Source organism: Hibiscus syriacus, unplaced genomic scaffold (genome assembly GCF_006381635.1).
Source record: "Hibiscus syriacus cultivar Baekdansim isolate YM2019G1 unplaced genomic scaffold, ASM638163v2 tig00110450_pilon, whole genome shotgun sequence".
Lineage (NCBI taxonomy): Eukaryota > Viridiplantae > Streptophyta > Magnoliopsida > Malvales > Malvaceae > Hibiscus > Hibiscus syriacus.
This window is the reverse complement of record NW_024062743.1, coordinates 9,292,230-9,309,909: the sequence shown is the minus strand read 5'-3', so window position 1 is coordinate 9,309,909 and position 17,680 is coordinate 9,292,230. Positions and strand designations below refer to the sequence as shown.

Below are 17,680 nucleotides of genomic sequence, written 5' to 3'. Positions count from 1 at the left end.
AATTATTTTTGAAACCTTTTAAAACTTTTAATAAATTCAATTAAGTCCAAAAACATTTTGTAAATTCAATTCAAGTCCAAAAACCATTTTGCCTTAAATTGTTATATCAAAACATAGTTTAACAATCTCCCCCTTTTTGATATAACAAAACATTTGAAAAATTGTTTTTGGCAAAACTCCCCCTTAATAAATTGTTTAATGAAAAAGATATCAATTGTTAACAATTGTTGGAAAATATATGAAAATGTTAAGCTCCCCCTTTTTCATTTAGAAATTGAATTTTTCAAACCAAACTTCTCCCCTTTTTTGTTATATCAAAAATAATTCAATCTTTTCTACAAATAATAACAAATGTGTTAGTAGAACATGAAATTCAATATATCCAAGACTAAAATACTTTATGAAATACCAATTGTTGAAATTTGATATCAATACCATTTGTTAAAATTAAGTGCATATGCATAAAGTTTTCCAAAAAATGTTATGCATTTTGAAAATTTTGATATCAATTGTTAGAGAGATATCATTTTCATTTAAACCACATGCATAAACATTCAAATTTAGGTCAAAATTTTATTATGATGAACTAAAAATTCTGAAAAATTATTAAAACTTTAAAATTGTTCATTATACCAATTGTTTTCAATATACATGAGATTAAAACAAAACATAATCATTTATTATCACAACTCATGCGTACTTGAAATCAAATGAGCAACCAAATAACCAAAATTAAAACATTAAGCTTAGAGATTACCCATTCCTTTTTCATGTATGGCTAGAGCATCTTGAATATCATCACTTTCATCACCATTGCTCTCACACACCTACAAGAGACATTTAAGTATATTTTGGTATCCAAATTTCTTTGGATCCTTGAACGTTAGTTTTATGCCCATTGTTCTTTTCGAAACCCATACTTGCCTAATTTTAAAACGTTTTCCTTTCTTCAAAGGACAAGTATGTTCCTTATGACCATGATAATGACAATGTGAGCATATTGTCATTATTAAACTAAATGAATTATTTAAAATGATTTCTTTTTCTTTTGTTAAGCGTTCAAGCTTAACTTTTAAATCAAAATTTTCTTTTTCAAAACTTTCAATTTTTATTTTTGAAAGCTCTAAATCCTTTTTCAAAATTTCATTTTGGCTTTCAAAATCTATTTTTGTTTTCAAAAGAAAATCATTTTCGATTTTAAATTTTGAAATCATTTTCTTATATTTGGAGTTCATGGTCTCAAACTCCGAATATAACCTATTAAAAGCATCTTGTAACTCATCAAACGTATATGAATTAAATTCAATTGAGTTAGAAGATACCTCGGGCTCTTCACGAGCCATTAGAGACACCACCTTTGTTGGTTCTTCTTTCTTGCTTCCATGGATTTCCTCGAGCTTATTCCAAAGCTCCTTGGCACTTGAACATGAAGAAACTCCTTCATAGATTTCAAGACCAAATGCACACAACACCATATGCATGGCATTGGCATTAAGTTGAGCTTTCTTCCGTTCTTTGTCACTCCGCTTCTTCTCCTTCTTCTTTGGAGAAGAATAGTCGTTCTCGATTATCTCTCATGCATCAAGATCATTGGATTCGATGAATACCTTCATTAATTTCTTCCAATGATGATAGTTGACTCCATTGAAGTATGGAGGCTTGTTCGTTGGTAGGGAGACTTCCACGTGGAACGAGCCAGAGGTGGAAGCCATCTTCTCAGTTGTGTCAAGAATTGATAGAGCTTATTTGAGGATCGTCTCAAGGTGGTTAAACCTTCTTAATGAGTAAGGCTCTTATGTCAATTGTTGGGATTTTCGGAAGCTCGAATCGATAACTGGAATTGCTTGAAAAGAGGGTCGGGATCAGTTTTTGTGTTTAGGGAGTAAGGAGATTAAAAGATAGATAATTGCACAGCGATTTAGAGTTGTTCAACTTCTCAACCAAGTCTACATCCACTACCTTAGCTCCTCATCAAGGATTTTCCAACAAATACACTAATTTGTTGTTTCTTTTAAGGACAAAGAGTAACCTTACAAACTCCCTAGTTTTTTCGGGCTAAACTAGAACCTTTCCCTAGCTTTTACACGGGATAAGCTAGAACCTTTCCCCTTTACAAAAGGATAAAATAAGTAAACAAGAAAACCTCTATAAGGTAGGTGTTTACAAGATTGAGCTCACAAGAACAAAATATTTACAAGAGAAAGATGAAATAAGATTAAAAAACTCTTCTCTTGTGTTTGATTACTTGGATAGATGTTCTCTCTTTTCTTCAAGTGTCCTTAGCTTGTATTTATAGCTTGGAATGTGTTTGATGTTGTATATAGTCGTTGGGAATGTTTTGGAGCCATTTGGAGATGATTGTTCTACTCAAAAAGGCTGCCCATAACATGGTGCATCGGTGCACTATCATGGTGCATCGATACCCCTTCATTAAATTCAAATAAACTAGCCGTTACTAGCCGTTGCAGCCTTCGTGCATGGATGCACAGCAGGATGCATCGATGCACAGCCTTGATGCATCGATGCACAGAAGGATGCATCGATGCACTAATTACATTCGGTGTTTGAGTGTATGGATGCACTGCATGGTGCATCGATGCACTAGTGCAGGTACATGGATGTATTGCAGGGATGCATTGATGCATTGTAGGGATGCATGGATGCACTACAGGGGTGCATGGATGCCCTTTGACACTCTTTAGCATTTTGGCTCAAATCCGAATTTAATGGACTTTGAATTATTTTTGAAACCTTTTAAAACTTTGAATAAATTAAATTAAGTTCAAAAACATTTTTGTAAATTCAATTCAAGTCCAAAAACATTTTGCCTTAAATTGTTATATCAAAACATAGTTCAACAATCTCCCCCTTTTTGATATAACAAAACATTTAAAAAATCGTTTTTGGCAAAACTCCCCCTTAATAAATTGTTTAATGAAAAAGATATCAATTGTTAACAATTGTTGGAAAATATATGAAAATGTTAAGCTCCCCCTTTTTCATTTAGAAATTGAATTTTTCAAACCAAACTTCTCCCCCTTTTTGTTATATCAAAAATAATTCTATCTTTGAAGTTCAAAATAACTTTGGAGAGTAAGTGGTAAATTTGACATTTAAAATCATTTGAAAAATCAAATATCCCCCTCAATAAATGCATTCCAATCAAAATTTAGCTTTAAGAACTTGACACTTAAAAAGAAATTGAATTTCTACAAATAATAACAAATGTGTTAGTAGCACATGAAATTCAATATATCCAAGACTAAAATACTTTATGCAATACCAATTGTTGAAATTTGATATCAATACCATTTGTTAAAATTAAGTGCATATGCATAAAGTTTTCCAAAAAATGTTATGCATTTTGAAAATTTTGATATCAATTGTTAGAGAGATATCATTTTCATTTAAACCACATGCATAAACATTCAAATTTAGGTCAAAATTTTATTATGATGAACTAAAAATTCTGAAAAATTATTAAAACTTTAAAATTATTCATCATACCAATTGTTTTCAATATACATGAGATTTAAACAAAACATAATCATTTATTATCACAACTCATGCATGCTTAAAATCAAATGAACAACCAAATAACCAAAATTAAAACATTAAGCTTAGAGGTTACCCATTCCTTTTTCATGTGTGGCTAGAGCATCTTGAATATCATCACTTTCATCACCATTGCTCTCACACACCTACAAGGGACATTTAAGTATATTTTGGTATCCAAATTGCTTTGGATCCTTGAACGTTAGTTTCAATGCCCATTGTTCCTTTCGGAACCCACACTTGCCTAATTTTAAAACGTTTTCCTTTCTTCAAAGGACAAGTATATTCCTTGTGACCATGATAATGACAATGAGAGCATATTGTCATTATTGCATTATTGAACTAAATGAATTATTTAAAATGATTTCTTTTTCTTTTATTAAGCATTCAAGTTTAACTTTTAAATCAAAATTTTCTTTTTCAAAACTTTCAATTTTTATTTTTGAAAGCTCTAAATCCTTTTTCAAAATTTCATTTTGGCTTTCAAAATCTATTTTTGTTTTCAAAAGAAAATCATTTTCGATTTTAAATTTTGAAATTATTTTCTTATATTTGGAGTTCATGGTCTCAAACTCCGAATATAACCTATTAAAAGCATCTTGTAACTCATCAAACGTATATGAATTAAATTCAATTGAGTTAGAAGATACATCGGGCTCTTCACGAGCCATTAGAGACACCACCTTTGTTGGTTCTTCTTTCTTGCTTCCATGGATTTCCTCGAGCTTATTCCAAAGCTCCTTAGCACTTGAACATGAAGAAACTCATTCGTAGATTTCAAGACCAAATGCACACAACACCATATGCATGGTATTGGCATTAAGTTGAGCTTTCTTCCGTTCTTTGTCACTCCGCTTCTTCTCCTTCTTCTTTGGAGAAGAGTAGCCGTTCTCGATTATCTCTCATGCATAAAGATCATTGGATTGGATGAATACCTTCATTAATTTCTTCCAATGACTATAGTTGACTCCATTGAAGTAGAGAGGCTTGTCCGTTGGTAGGGAGTCTTCCATGTGGAACGAGCCGGAGGTGGAAGCCATCTTCTCAGTTGTGTCAGGAATTGGTAGAGCTTCTTTGAGGATCGTCTCAAGGTGGTTAAACCTTCTTAACGATTTAGGCTCTGATGCCAATTGTTGGGATTTTTGGAAGCTCGAATGGATAACCGGAATTGCTTGCAAAGAGGGTTGGGATCAGTTTTTGTGTTTAGGGAGTAAGGAGATTAAAAGATAGAGAATTGCACAGCGATTTAGAGTGGTTCGACTTCTCAACCAAGTCTACATCCACTACCTTAGCTCCTCACCAAGGATTTTCCAACAAATTCACTAATTTGTTCTTTCTTTTGAGGACAAAAAGTAACCTTACAAACTCCTTAGTTTTTTCGGGCTAAACTAGAACCTTTCCCTAGCTTTTACACGGGATAAGCTAAAACATTTCCCCTTTACAAAAGGATAAAATAAGTAAACAAGAAAACCTCTCTAAGGTAGGTGTTTACAAGATTGAGCTCACAAGAACAAAATATTTACAAGAGAAATATGAAATAAGATTGAAAAACTCTTCTCTTGTGTTTGATTGCTTGGATAGTTGTTCTCTCTTTTCTTCAAGTGTCCTTAGCTTGTATTTATAGCTTGGAATGTGTTTGATGTTGTATATAGTCGTTGGAGATGTTTTGGAGCCGTTTGTGGATGATTTTTCTACTCAAAAAGGCTGCCCATAACATGGTGCATCAGTGCACTATCATGGTGCATCGATACCCTTTCATTAAATTCAAATAAACTAGCCGTTGCAGCCTTCGTGCATGGATGCACAGCAGAATGCATCGATGCACAGCCTTGATGCATCGATGCACAGAAGGATGCATCGATGCACTAATTGCATTCGGTGTTTCAGTGCATGGATGCACTGCATGGTACATCGATGCACTAGTGCATGTGCATGGATGCACTGCAGGGGTGCATGGATGCACTTTGACACTCTTTAGCATTTTTGCTCAAATCCGAATTTAATGGACTTTGAATTATTTTTGAAACCTTTTAAAACTTTGAATAAATTCAATTAAGTCCAAAAACATTTTGTAAATTCAATTCAAGTCCAAAAACCATTTTGCCTTAAATTGTTATATCAAAACATAGTTCAACAGAAACGTAAGCAACATAAAGGTAGAAGGTAGAAAGAATGGTGTGAAGATATGATTGTTCCAATCAAATCTTCAAGTGGGAGATTGTTGAAAAGTCAAAAGTTTGGCCAAGTGGCTAACTTGGCCACTTTCAACAATTGTATGAGATTTTTGGTGGAAAAGAACTGAAAGTGCAAAACAATTAATGCACAGAAAAGTAGCTGGAAATTATTGATTTTTTTGTGTATGAGAAAATTCAAATTTAGTCCTTGCACTTTAGGGTATTTACAATATTAGTTCTTAAGCTTCAACTATAAATACCCTAACCCATTTAGCTTCAAAATCATCCCAAATCATTCTAGCTTTCTCCCAATGTTAGAGTGTTTAGAGAATTTTCTTGAGAGTTGTTTTCTCCTTTTTATCAAGAGAGAATTATCATTGTTTTTTCCTTGGTAGATCGAGAGAAGTTGTAATTCCTATTTTCTCATAGTAAAATTCTTCTACTTTTGCCCGTGGTTTTTACCCTATATTATTTAGGGGTTTTTTCACGTAAAATTTATGTCTTCTTTATCTTCATTTTTATTTTCTCAAATTATCAGTTACGATTTTGCTCTATCCGATAGCTGTCTTCCGTAATATTATATATATTATTTAGCTTTGGGGGTGTTTAAACTTGGTTTTAACTAACCGAATTAACCAAATAAACCAAAAATATTTAATATATATTATTTCTATATTATTCATAAATTTCAGTTATTTGGGTTAACCAATTAATTAACCAAACTTAATTCGGTTCAGATAATTTAAAAAAAAATCAGTTCGGTTAACGATTAAAGGAAAAAAATCAGTTAATAAAATTTGGATAAGTCGGTTCGGTTGGTTAACTGAATTACCCATTTGAATACCCCTATCCATGATTCGAAAAATAAATTTTGAATCTAATTTAACTATCGCTATGAGCATAAATTGAGTTTTTTAATAATTTGAAATAATTATAATATAGTATAAGTTCATGATTTTTTTTATTATTAACAATGTGCACATTAATTATTAACAATGTGCACATATTCTATAAAAACAATTATTCAAATCTAAGACTTCAAGAGAAAATAAAATTCTCTTTAATTATTGAGGTTAATTAATAGATTTAAGACTAAATTGAGTTAAAATTATAAATAATAATTTTAATTGGGCCGACGGATGTAATAATATATTTATGTTTGCCTTATTATTTATGATAGGTTTAAATTTTATCTCATTAATTACGAAATTTATATCGATCTCCATCTAATTAAATTAAATGTGAAATTGGACAAATCATCTAAAATTTGTTCCACTGAGATTCCTAATTATAAAGCAAGTAAATTTAGAGAATTTAAACCGTTTATGACTCAACATTTAATTATCTACTTACAAAATGTTTTCAAATAAACCTATTCTTATGAAAGTTTTCTTTGTATGCCTTTGTGGTACAATTTTTTTATTTTTTTATTTTCCTATTACTTTAGCAGAGTGTTTGGCTTTTCGGTTTGTGTGTCACAATGGATAATGTATTAGAGTAATCTTAATACAATTGATTGGGCTTAATTGGGCTTATATTTGGGCCCAATTAGCCATAAAAATGATTTTAAATTGTAGAAAAACAAAGAATGATTAATTGTGCAATTTCTCTATTTTGCAAAGATGAGGGTTTTATATCTCATCTTATGTAGGCATGTAAACGAGCTGAACGCACACGAACGGAGGTATGTTTATGTTCGTTCATTTAATAAATAAAAGAATATAAACGAACACGAACATAAACGAACAAATTTTTTTTTGTTCATGTTTGTTCATTAAGGAATATAGCTTGTTCATGTTCGTTCATTTAAAACATAAACGAACACGAACGAACGAACATAAACGAACACAATAAACGAAGATAAACGAACAACACAAACACAAAAAAACACTTATTCAAACACAACAAACAAATGTAAAAAAAAAGTAAACAACAAGAATAACAACTTAAAATTCATTAATATAACTTGAACTTTAGAGTTAATTTGTTCGAATACGAAAAAACATACATAAATCATAAATAAGCTATATGAACATAATAAAGTCTTAAAGTTAATTTGTTCAACAAAACAATCTTCTTGAAATCCAAACAACTTCAATAATCTTCGTAACATATTCTACTTGCCCTCTGTTCGAATATAAATGAACGAACATATAATCAAACGTTCACGAACGTAAATGAACGAACGAGCCCTTTGTTCATGTTCGTTCATTTAATTAAACGAACGCAAAATTTTGTTCATGTTCGTTCATTTAATAAATAAACGAACTTCCCCGCCGCGCGGTTTATGAACGGTTCGTTGAACGTTCAGTTCATTTACAGGCCTAATCTTATTTCTCTTCTCTTCATTTCTTCTTCTACATTTATTCTTCTTTTATCTTCTCTAAGTAGCCATAGCTCCAAGGTAAGGTCTTGAACCTTTTTCTTGTTTCGTTTTCGTTCTTAATCCCCATTGCAACATAGTTTTAAAGAATCAAAGTCTTGGTTTAATCCTAGCTAAAGAAAAATGGGGGATTTTCATCCAAATCACCAAGGGAAGGAGTGGCTAAGCAATGAGCTCAATTTTGGGATTCTAACATTAAGGTAGTGTATTTCTAATCTTTTGGTATAATAAAATTAAAAGTTGAATGCTTATGGTATAATATTTAAATATTTAGTGACAAAAATATTATTTTAACATAATTTAATAACCATTTGTGTAATTTAACCAAGCGTAATCCCAACAAATCCCTCAAAAGGCCAAATTGCTCTCTCCACTTCAACATTTCCATCAACAATGGCATCTCAAGAATCCTTTCATCACCCGCCGCCATTTCGTTCCCCAACGCCACCACCGGACTTACCTCTAAATCCCTCTCCTCAAACCTCTCCATTTCTCCCCTTTCACTCAACCTCCACCGCCGCCCTTCCAAACCCATTTCCTTTTCAACCAAGACAACCCCAATCTACGCCGCTATCTCCGTCGGAGAGAAGCTTCCCGACGCCACCCTCTCCTACCTCGACTCCGATGATGAACTCCAAACTACCACCATCTCCTCCCTTACCGCCGGCAGAAAAGCCGTCCTCTTCGCCGTCCCCGGTGCTTTCACCCCCACGTGCTCCCAGAAACACCTCCCTGGGTTCGTGGAGAAATCAGGGGAACTGAAGGCCAAAGGGTTCGACACCATCGCCTGTATCTCTGTCAACGACGCTTTTGTGATGAAGGCTTGGAAGGAGAATCTGGGTATCAACGATGAGGTTCTTTTGTTGTCGGATGGGAATGGGAAATTCACCAAGAAAATTGGGTGCGAAATGGATTTGAGCGATAAGCCCGTTGGACTTGGAGTTCGATCAAGAAGGTACGCGCTCTTGGCTGAAGATGGAATCGTTAAACTTCTTAACTTGGAAGAAGGAGGTGCTTTTACTTTCAGTGGAGCTGAAGACATTCTCAAAGTGCTTTGATTTTCAAGACAACGGCAACTCTTTTGTTGGGTAGTTTTCTTTCTTTCTTGTTAACTTTAGTAATAAAAATTTGATCAGGCTCTGAGAATTTTCTTATGCAATGGAGAGTTATGAATGATGTTTTCTTTGAATATCTGTGCTATCTGAATTTAGATCATGAAAGAAAAAGTTATTTTGGCAAAGATTGATTGGTAAAACACACAAGGATCAATGGGGAAGAATCGACTGTGAAAATTAAGCTTTCCCATTGTTTTATTATTGTCTCAAACAAATCCCAACCACGACAGAATGGGAAAAGAAGTGCAAAAAATGTGCAAACAATTCATTCCAAAACCTTCCCTATATAAACCCGGAACCAGCCTTCATTAGCTACCTATATTCTCTGTATGATGGTGCATACCATTACAACATCTGTTCTGTATTTTTCCTTAATTTCTTCCATATTCACAAGGACAACTATTTTTGAGTTATCAACTCCATTTCTAACACTCAAAGAATATCCCTTTATTCTTTAATTGCAAGAAAATGTTGCTAATCACCACATATTCAGTAGCTGAAGTAGAGTACGGCCTGCTGATGGCGTTAGTAGCCAAAAGAATTACACCGACAACAGCTACTATCGTACTACCTTAGGAAGTTGTAGTATGAGTTGGGGATGATGGTGCCAACATATCCGAATCCCATGATGAAGAAGGCGATTGCTTGTGCATAAAGGTATATGAAGTAATGGTTTTTACCAAACAAGACATCATAGCAGCCGCAGAAGAATAGGTAAGCTCCGACGAGAAGCTCTAAGACATGGAGTCTGCCAACATTCAAGTGTTAAACGAGAAAACATTGAATGAAAACGTTGTGATAGCAGACTGCCCTTACCTTTCTCCGAACCTGAAACGAGGTTTTTGGGGTGCTTTTACGGCTGCCTTAGCCTTGAGAGCATCTCCGAGTTTCTCAGTAACAATCCATTCATTTACTCTACCAGCCTCCAACAGACCAATGAAGGTAGCCTTTGTTCGATGCAATGACATGACATTTTCGAAGAGGATCCAGAAAACCAGTAAGTGAAGAGACCTGAAAGAACCAACTGTTAGCTATGAATAAGCATTTTCCATTGATTACAAGTATTGAAGTTCGACAAGAACCCTTTTGAACGATGAACTCGAAGTTCAATTTCAGGTTACCAAAGAGTGATGAAATCGACCAAAGTAGAAGATTGGAGTTACAAAAAATACCTTGGAGTTCCAACAGCATTGAGAAGGGTAATTATAGAAGGAATATAAACAGCTCCCCACTTTGGAACTTCAACTTCAGGGACAAGTACAGTTGCGGGTAGAACAACGCAGTAAAAACAGAATGTAACAATGTGGGCAACGAGTTTTCTAACCACAAAGAAGCTGTAAATTACATGTACTTTCTTCCATGTCGAAACTTTCTGCAATCAATATTTTACAAAAAATCAAACACCGATTCAACAAATTTCTAGTGTTTATTACTTGTTTTCTGAATTGGTTTACGTTGAGCTAACCTTGTTTTTGATGATCTCTAGGACCATTTTCCTGAATAGGTTAGCTGGACCGCAAGACCATCGGTGCTGTTGATATCGGTAAGCTTTCAAGGTACTCGGCAATTCATTTTTTACCTATATCAGAAAAATTGTTAGCACACAACACAAATACATGAATATGCCATGGATTACCGGATGACAATACCTTTAGGCTTCCGAGGTAGAGGAATTTCCAGCCTTTGAGACTAGCTCGGACGGCCAAATCCATATCCTCGACCGTAGTTCGATCTTTCCACCCTCCGGCTTCATTCAAAGCAGCAATTCTCCACACTCCAGCAGTTCCTAAGCAAGTTTATTTATAAAAAAAAAAAATCTTTAATCCCATTTCATCTATAATAAATTCTAATCACAGGGTGTTTTTTTTCAATTACCATTAAAGCCAAAGAATGCATAAGTGGAAGACCCCACTTCTTGCTCCACAGTGAAATGGTAATCCAATGACATTTCTTGCATTCTTGTCATCAAGCACTCATCAGCATTCACTGTAAATTATTTATAGAATTGTGGGTTAGTCCACCATGGATAATGACTGGTTGAAGGTTCACCACTTTACAAGACGAGACAAAGATACCATAAATACAAGTCTCTTGTTTTTTTTTTTTTGGGCTCATTTTCGGATCCATTTTTATTGATTTTAAACTTCTCTTTATTGAGATAAAACTTGTCAGATTAACCCACCAGACGCTCCCCCATGTTCGCATGTCACAAGCACAAACTATCCAGACTGTTCTTATCATAAAAATATCGATTAAAAAAGGGAAAACAAATAAACATACCCCAAAACGACAATATTTACCATAAAAATATATCAGAAATTTGATAATAACTAGGATTCTACAGTAGGATTGAGGTCCTGGAAGTTAAAATAATACCCCAAAAAGACAATTCTAGGTGCTTTTGCTTTGCTTCCAAACAAGCAAGGTTGTCAATATCAATATACATAATACCCTTTTTGTTTTGGTACCTATACAGACTAATATTGTTATGTATTAATGTCTTATTTTGAGTTTATTAGTATTATTTTATATTTACTTTTTATTCATAATTTTATTTTTTAATTTTCAATAATATAGTTAATTGCACAAAATGTCCTCAACCTATGATCTTATTTTAAAATTAATCTTAAATTTTAAAATATTCTAATATCATTCTTTAGATTATCATCCTAAGCAAATTCTTAAATTCTAAAATGTTTTATATCATTCTTTAGATTATCAGTATCACTTCATTTTGTTCATTCCATTAATGTGTCGTTAACTCTTACAAGATCACATATTCAATTCATGGATCTTTCAAAAATATATTAATTCTTTTACGAGATCAAGTGTTCAATTCTTATGATCTACAAAAGCTATTGAATGTAATGAAGAAAGAATCAAAATACAACAACATTAATAGTTTTAAAATTGATATAAAACATTTTAAAATTAATATATAATATAAGTTATAATTTAAAAACTGATATAGAATAAAATTAATATATTTAGTAAGATTTTAACTTTTAAATCTTATAAAAAATTATGGTGTAGCGAAATAGTTCTCTCTTCATTTGTGAGTAGATTCCAAAATAATAGATACGGAACCAGGAGATCTTAGACCGAAAACTCAAACGCAAGAAAACAACAACAAAAAGGCGACAACTTTCTCTACTTTTTCAGCTTATTACTACACAACCACGTACGTGTCCGAACGCCAGCGAAGACTGGACCATCCATAGATCCACGTGCTTAGGGACCTACAATCCCCTACCCTATTACGCCCACCGACACTTCTTCCAATTTATTTATTTAACAAAGAAGAAAAAAACTCATTTAAGAATAAAAGTTTTAAATTCAAATAATTATATTTTTACTCATATTTATAGGGTGTATACGTTATTAATTGTTAAAACAAATCTTAGATATGTATTGTATTATAATTATTTGAGATCATTAAAGATATTAGTCATTAAGAAGAGTTTTAAACAAATATAATCATTGGAATTACCGAATTTCCAACGGGCCTGAACCAGAGCTAATACGGGGTTGTGGAGGAGGAAAGGAATGGTCCGCCATAGGAAATGGGGTTCGGGCTGAAAATCGGCATCGAGAATCACAACGTAGTCACACTGTTTGACGTAACTGTGTTTCATCCCTTCTTTGAGAGCCCCCGCTTTGTACCCATTCCTGTTGTCCCTGACCTCGTACTTTATGTTTATGCCTTTGCTCCCCCATCTTTGGCACTCCAACTCCACCAAATCCTTCATTTCCATGCAACAAACCCAATTCAGTAAGAATACAACCATAATTTAACATTTTTTTTGTTGGTCTGAAAGTGGTACAATACCTTGATTGTTGGGTCAGTTGAATCATCAAGGACTTGAATGATGATCCGATCAGACGGCCAAGAGAGGCCACATGCAGCTCCGATTGACAGTTGATAAACCTTAAAAAAAGAAACATGAATTATTACCAAATCTTCAATACATATATGTGTATGTACGGAACAAAATGAGAAGGGGGGTTTGACCTCTCTTTCATTGTACATAGGGATTTGAACCAGAACCATGGGGTAAGCTGAGTTCCCCAACTCAACATCGTCTTTAATGGGTTCCCATTTGTACCTTCTCTCTGGTTTTCGACCAAAGAGTTTGACCAGCACAATGACTATCCCCATGTAAACCCTCTCGATGAAAAGCATCAAAGACATTATCAAACAGACGATGACCGCAAGCCTCAACAACGGCACTATCAATGGCGCCTTGATTTGGCTCCAAATCAATCCCATTTGCATCAACAAATCATCTCTCGTCCCTTGGAATGTGTCCGGTACAATAGTTGTTGAAGAAAGCCGATCCATTTCGATAACTTTTTCTAGAGCAAAAACTCGAATTGAAAAAACAAAACAATTTTGGAAGATGATTAGACACAGATTTTGAAAACAGCCCACAAGATCTACTTAGACATGAAGTACATTCCTTGGAACAAAGAAAGATTTTTTTTTTTTTTTGCTTTGAGAATTTACTTCTGGTTCAAGCAAAACAATGGAGGAAGAGGTACATTACTCAAAAGAAAATAAGGAAGCAAAGGGAGGACAATTTCAATAAACAAGTTGAAAGAAAAAAAGCTTGATAAAAATGAGAGAGAGAACAATGTCTTATATAAGCTCTGTTGTCTTCTAGTTGTTGTTGATTTATGAATTTACAGCAATGGTTTACTTTATCAACTTCTAATGGTTAAAAATAAAAGTTTAAAATTTAAATATATTTTTTAAAAATAATGAATATACAATTTTTTTATGATAGTACATTAAATTAAATTTAATTAATTTTTAACCTACGAGGTATAGTGCATCCGCCATTGATACAGGGGCTGATATGGTATAAAAGAAGCAAAAGAAATCGAAGAGGATGTATTGTGTCGGTGAATGATGATGTCTTTTACCGACGACATTGGGTTATATGCTTTGTTATTCTCTTTTTATCTATTTTGTCACCTAATGTGTAGTCATTATTAAGCTTCATCTACTTTCAACTTATGTTTTCAACCTTCCAATTTTTTTGTTGGTAATCTAAATCTTCGGTTAATGTTTTCCTTTTTCCTTTTTCCATGACTTGTATATTTAGTTATCAAAATCATCTTATGTTATAATATGAGTATATACTTTAGTTTGTTGACGAATAAAATAAATTACGACGATTATAGACGATTCATCTATTTTGATTTGAGTGAAAGAAGATAAAAAAATAATAAGCACAAAGAGATCTTAACATATTATGTTACGTAGATAAATGCATGTATAATTAAATGCAATTTATTCTATTTAACTGAGAAAAATACTATTTCTCTAAATAATTTTTTAAATATGATTCTGATAATTAATTTTGAAATAAATATTATTCACCTACAATTACCAAAAGGCGAAGCAAAGTGATCCAGACATAGCAAATGCATATTGATGGGAATGCACTTTAATTTGTCTTAGTCAAATGTGACAGACAGACAAGTCAGATGCTTCTCGTTTGCGATGCCCTTTAAATTTTTCTATTTTCATTATTATTATTTTTTGGTAGGTAAGTGTAGGGGGGCGTATTTAACCAAAAATTATCCTGATATATTTTATTTATTTTTCAGATATTATTTTAATTTTTTTATCGATTTAACATTTTTTTTTACAGAAATACAAAATGATGATTTGCGTTTTACGTTTATATGGCATCATTCGTAAAAAATTTTAAAATGATATATAACAAGTAATTAATTTCTGTTAGAGTGAGTTTTAGGTAGAAACACACTTTCTTTCATGTTTTTTTTGTGTATAAAAATCTTTAAATCTGTTTTTTCAAATTATTTTATAACTCAATAAATTTTGATATACAATTATGTCTATCAATTATCATTTTGCACTTTCTAATACATTTTTAACCATTTCAAAATCCTATACGTATAGTCTAGTTTAGGAAAACTTTGAGGGTAAGTAATTTAAAATATGAATAATTTTATAAAAAGTTTTATAATTAATATTTCTTTTTCAAAACGATGATGATAATAATAAAATATATTTTATAATTTAAAAACTTATTGAATTTTGTATTTCTTTAATTTAAAAAATTATAATTTAAAAGATTATAATTTAAAATGATGATGATGATGATGTTAATAGTAATAATAATAAATATTTTATAATTAGTATTTCTTTTTATTGAATTTTATTACAAGTTTAGAGAATAATACAAAAGACAAAAAAATCTTTAGATTTTCATGTATGTATTTATGCTTTTTTTAGAAATATTTTATCATAATTTTTCTTAATTAATTTGAATAATAGCAGAATAAATGATTAATTTGGATTATAACACAAAATATACTCCATTAATTGGTCGATGACAATGATAATAACGAAAAATATTTTATCATAATTTATAATTGATTTTTAATATAATAATTGAAAATACATGAGTTATAATTATACCAAATATTTTAATATGTTTTATTTTCATCATTGATTTTTTAAAAATTTATTTTTTATTATTATATTTTTAATTCATTTTATTTTGATAATTGAGTCATTAATTTGTATTATGTTACTGGCATCGCACATTAATAAAAATTTAATGAGTTCATGCTAGTGAACCTTTAAATGTGTGTCATCCCTTTAAACATCGTATCCCCTTAAACCAGTAGTGGTTTATAAGAATTTACTAATTATACATTCAATGAGCGTATCATAAACATATTAAAATATATATTTATAAGAATTGTATATTCGATATATATATTATCTCAACTTATCTAAGAATAACTTTGAAGCTCAATTAAATTTTAAAACATATTCAACACAAAATATTGGTTAAATAATGACAAAATCAAGAGACGAGACAAAGTTTATTGACACTATTTTTCATTATTATTATTATTATTGAAGAAAAAAATGAATTTTATTATCTTATTTCAAGGATTTAATGAAAAATTTTATTAAGAAAAGAAAAAATAATTATTTAAAAGAAATGATAAGTGTGAAAGACACATGATTTTCTTTATGTTCATGACTTAATTTTTCAGAAGACAGTAAATGAAAATAATTGGCTAATTAAATTTTATTTTTTTCCAACAAACAAAACACATTTATTTTCTTAATATTCCGTGGAGTTTTTACACAAAAATCACCAAAACATAAATTAATTATCTGTCAAATACCGTTTTAATTTTTTTTACGAATTTAGCATCCATTGCGTTATCCCAAGTGGTGACACATCAACGTAAGACGAGGATGCTTTCTACCGAGAATGCTATATCGATAAAATTTTATAAAATAATATTTGACAGATAATTAAAACATGTGAGTGTGATTTTTGGGTAAAAATACCGTGATTTTATTAATTTGAGTAATGATTTTACATTGGATAATAAATTTGTCTATTTGGTTTCAGAAATATAAAAGGGATATGCCATGCTTGTGTACAAGGGAAGGTACAATTGTTGGAACTTGGAAGATTAATTAGTGGAGCAGAAAAGCTTAATTAATTAATAGAGCTCAATTATTATATGATTTTCACTTTATTGCAATGTATCTACTTAGTGTTATGTTAGGTTGTCTCACGTTATTGTTTTTTTAAAGAAAATTATACCGTTTCTCGTTGAATTTTATTTTATCTTCTATTTAATTCATCGTACTTTTAATTTTTTGTTATGCTCACTAAATTTTACATATTGAATCATTTTGTTCACTCTGCCGTTACCTCTTTAACAGAAAACGCAATCTCAGAATCCACCATCATAGTCTCATTTATGTTATAGCATTCTGTTAATGTTATTGAACCTTGTTTAACTGAACTGATATTACGTTAATGAAAAATTTTATTTATTATATTAGATTTGATTTATGGATATAGAGTTTGATGTTATTGATGTCAAGTTTGTTGGATTATTGGAACAGGTTGAAGAAAATAGATTTGGGGTAATCGAATAAAATATTTAAATTGTTTAAATTTTGTGTTCTTTAGTGGCGTTTATAACAAAAAACGCCACTATATACCATATATTTAACGGCGTTTGTATCCATAAAACGCCGCTATATACATAAGCATTTTACGGCGGTTATGGAAAAAAACACTGTTAAAGAACATAGCTATTGCGGCGTTTGTGTGCAAGATGCCGCTAAATCTTAACACCTATTGCGGCGTTTGTAGGAAAAACGTCGCTAAATATCAAAGCACAAACGCCGCTATATATAGTTACATATTGCTACGTTTTTTAACCCCAAATGCCGTGAACTTTAGTGGTGCTATTTTTAACGGCGCTTTTTACTACTTTTGTGATAACGCCAAAGGTGTTTTTAGCGGCGCTTAAAAACGCCGCTATAGGTAAAAAAAAAAGCCATAGATGGTGACCATTAGATCCCAAATTTTATGGGTCGCTTCACCTCGACAACTTGAGTCCGAATCCGACCTCCATTTTGTCTCCGAAGTCTA

The 17,680-nt window shown here is 31.8% G+C and overlaps 2 protein-coding genes across 2 annotated transcripts; one reads left to right on the top strand and one right to left on the bottom strand.

Annotated features, from left to right (window-relative positions):
* The first annotated feature begins 8,235 nt into the window (after window positions 1-8,235).
* LOC120126212 (peroxiredoxin-2E, chloroplastic-like) lies at window positions 8,236-9,191 on the top strand. Its single transcript, XM_039144467.1, has 2 exons — window positions 8,236-8,312; window positions 8,468-9,191. The coding sequence occupies exons 1-2, from the start codon at window positions 8,236-8,238 to the stop codon at window positions 9,168-9,170; spliced, it is 780 nt and encodes a 259-aa protein (XP_039000398.1). The 3' UTR covers window positions 9,171-9,191.
* Window positions 9,192-9,461: 270 nt separating this feature from the next.
* LOC120126155 (glucomannan 4-beta-mannosyltransferase 9) lies at window positions 9,462-13,652 on the bottom strand. Its single transcript, XM_039144428.1, has 9 exons — window positions 13,240-13,652; window positions 13,057-13,155; window positions 12,718-12,970; window positions 11,103-11,213; window positions 10,877-11,013; window positions 10,693-10,806; window positions 10,400-10,599; window positions 10,044-10,238; window positions 9,462-9,975 (listed from the first exon to the last, which is right to left on the bottom strand). The coding sequence occupies exons 1-9, from the start codon at window positions 13,567-13,569 to the stop codon at window positions 9,795-9,797; spliced, it is 1,620 nt and encodes a 539-aa protein (XP_039000359.1). The 5' UTR covers window positions 13,570-13,652; the 3' UTR covers window positions 9,462-9,794.
* Between the last annotated feature and the right edge of the window lie 4,028 nt (window positions 13,653-17,680).

Excerpts from the sequence above, each read along its gene's own strand:
- LOC120126212 (XM_039144467.1), top strand. The coding sequence starts at position 8,236 with ATGGGGGATTTTCATCCAAATCACCAAGGGAAGGAGTGGCTAAGCAAT. Across the intron at positions 8,313-8,467 it reads TTTGGGATTCTAACATTAAG|GCCAAATTGCTCTCTCCACT; the intron begins GTAGTGTATTTC and ends ATCCCTCAAAAG.
- LOC120126155 (XM_039144428.1), bottom strand. The coding sequence starts at position 13,569 with ATGGATCGGCTTTCTTCAACAACTATTGTACCGGACACATTCCAAGGG. Across the intron at positions 13,156-13,239 it reads CTATGTACAATGAAAGAGAG|GTTTATCAACTGTCAATCGG; the intron begins GTCAAACCCCCC and ends TCTTTTTTTAAG. Across the intron at positions 11,214-12,717 it reads TCAGGCCCGTTGGAAATTCG|TGAATGCTGATGAGTGCTTG; the intron begins GTAATTCCAATG and ends AATAATTTACAG.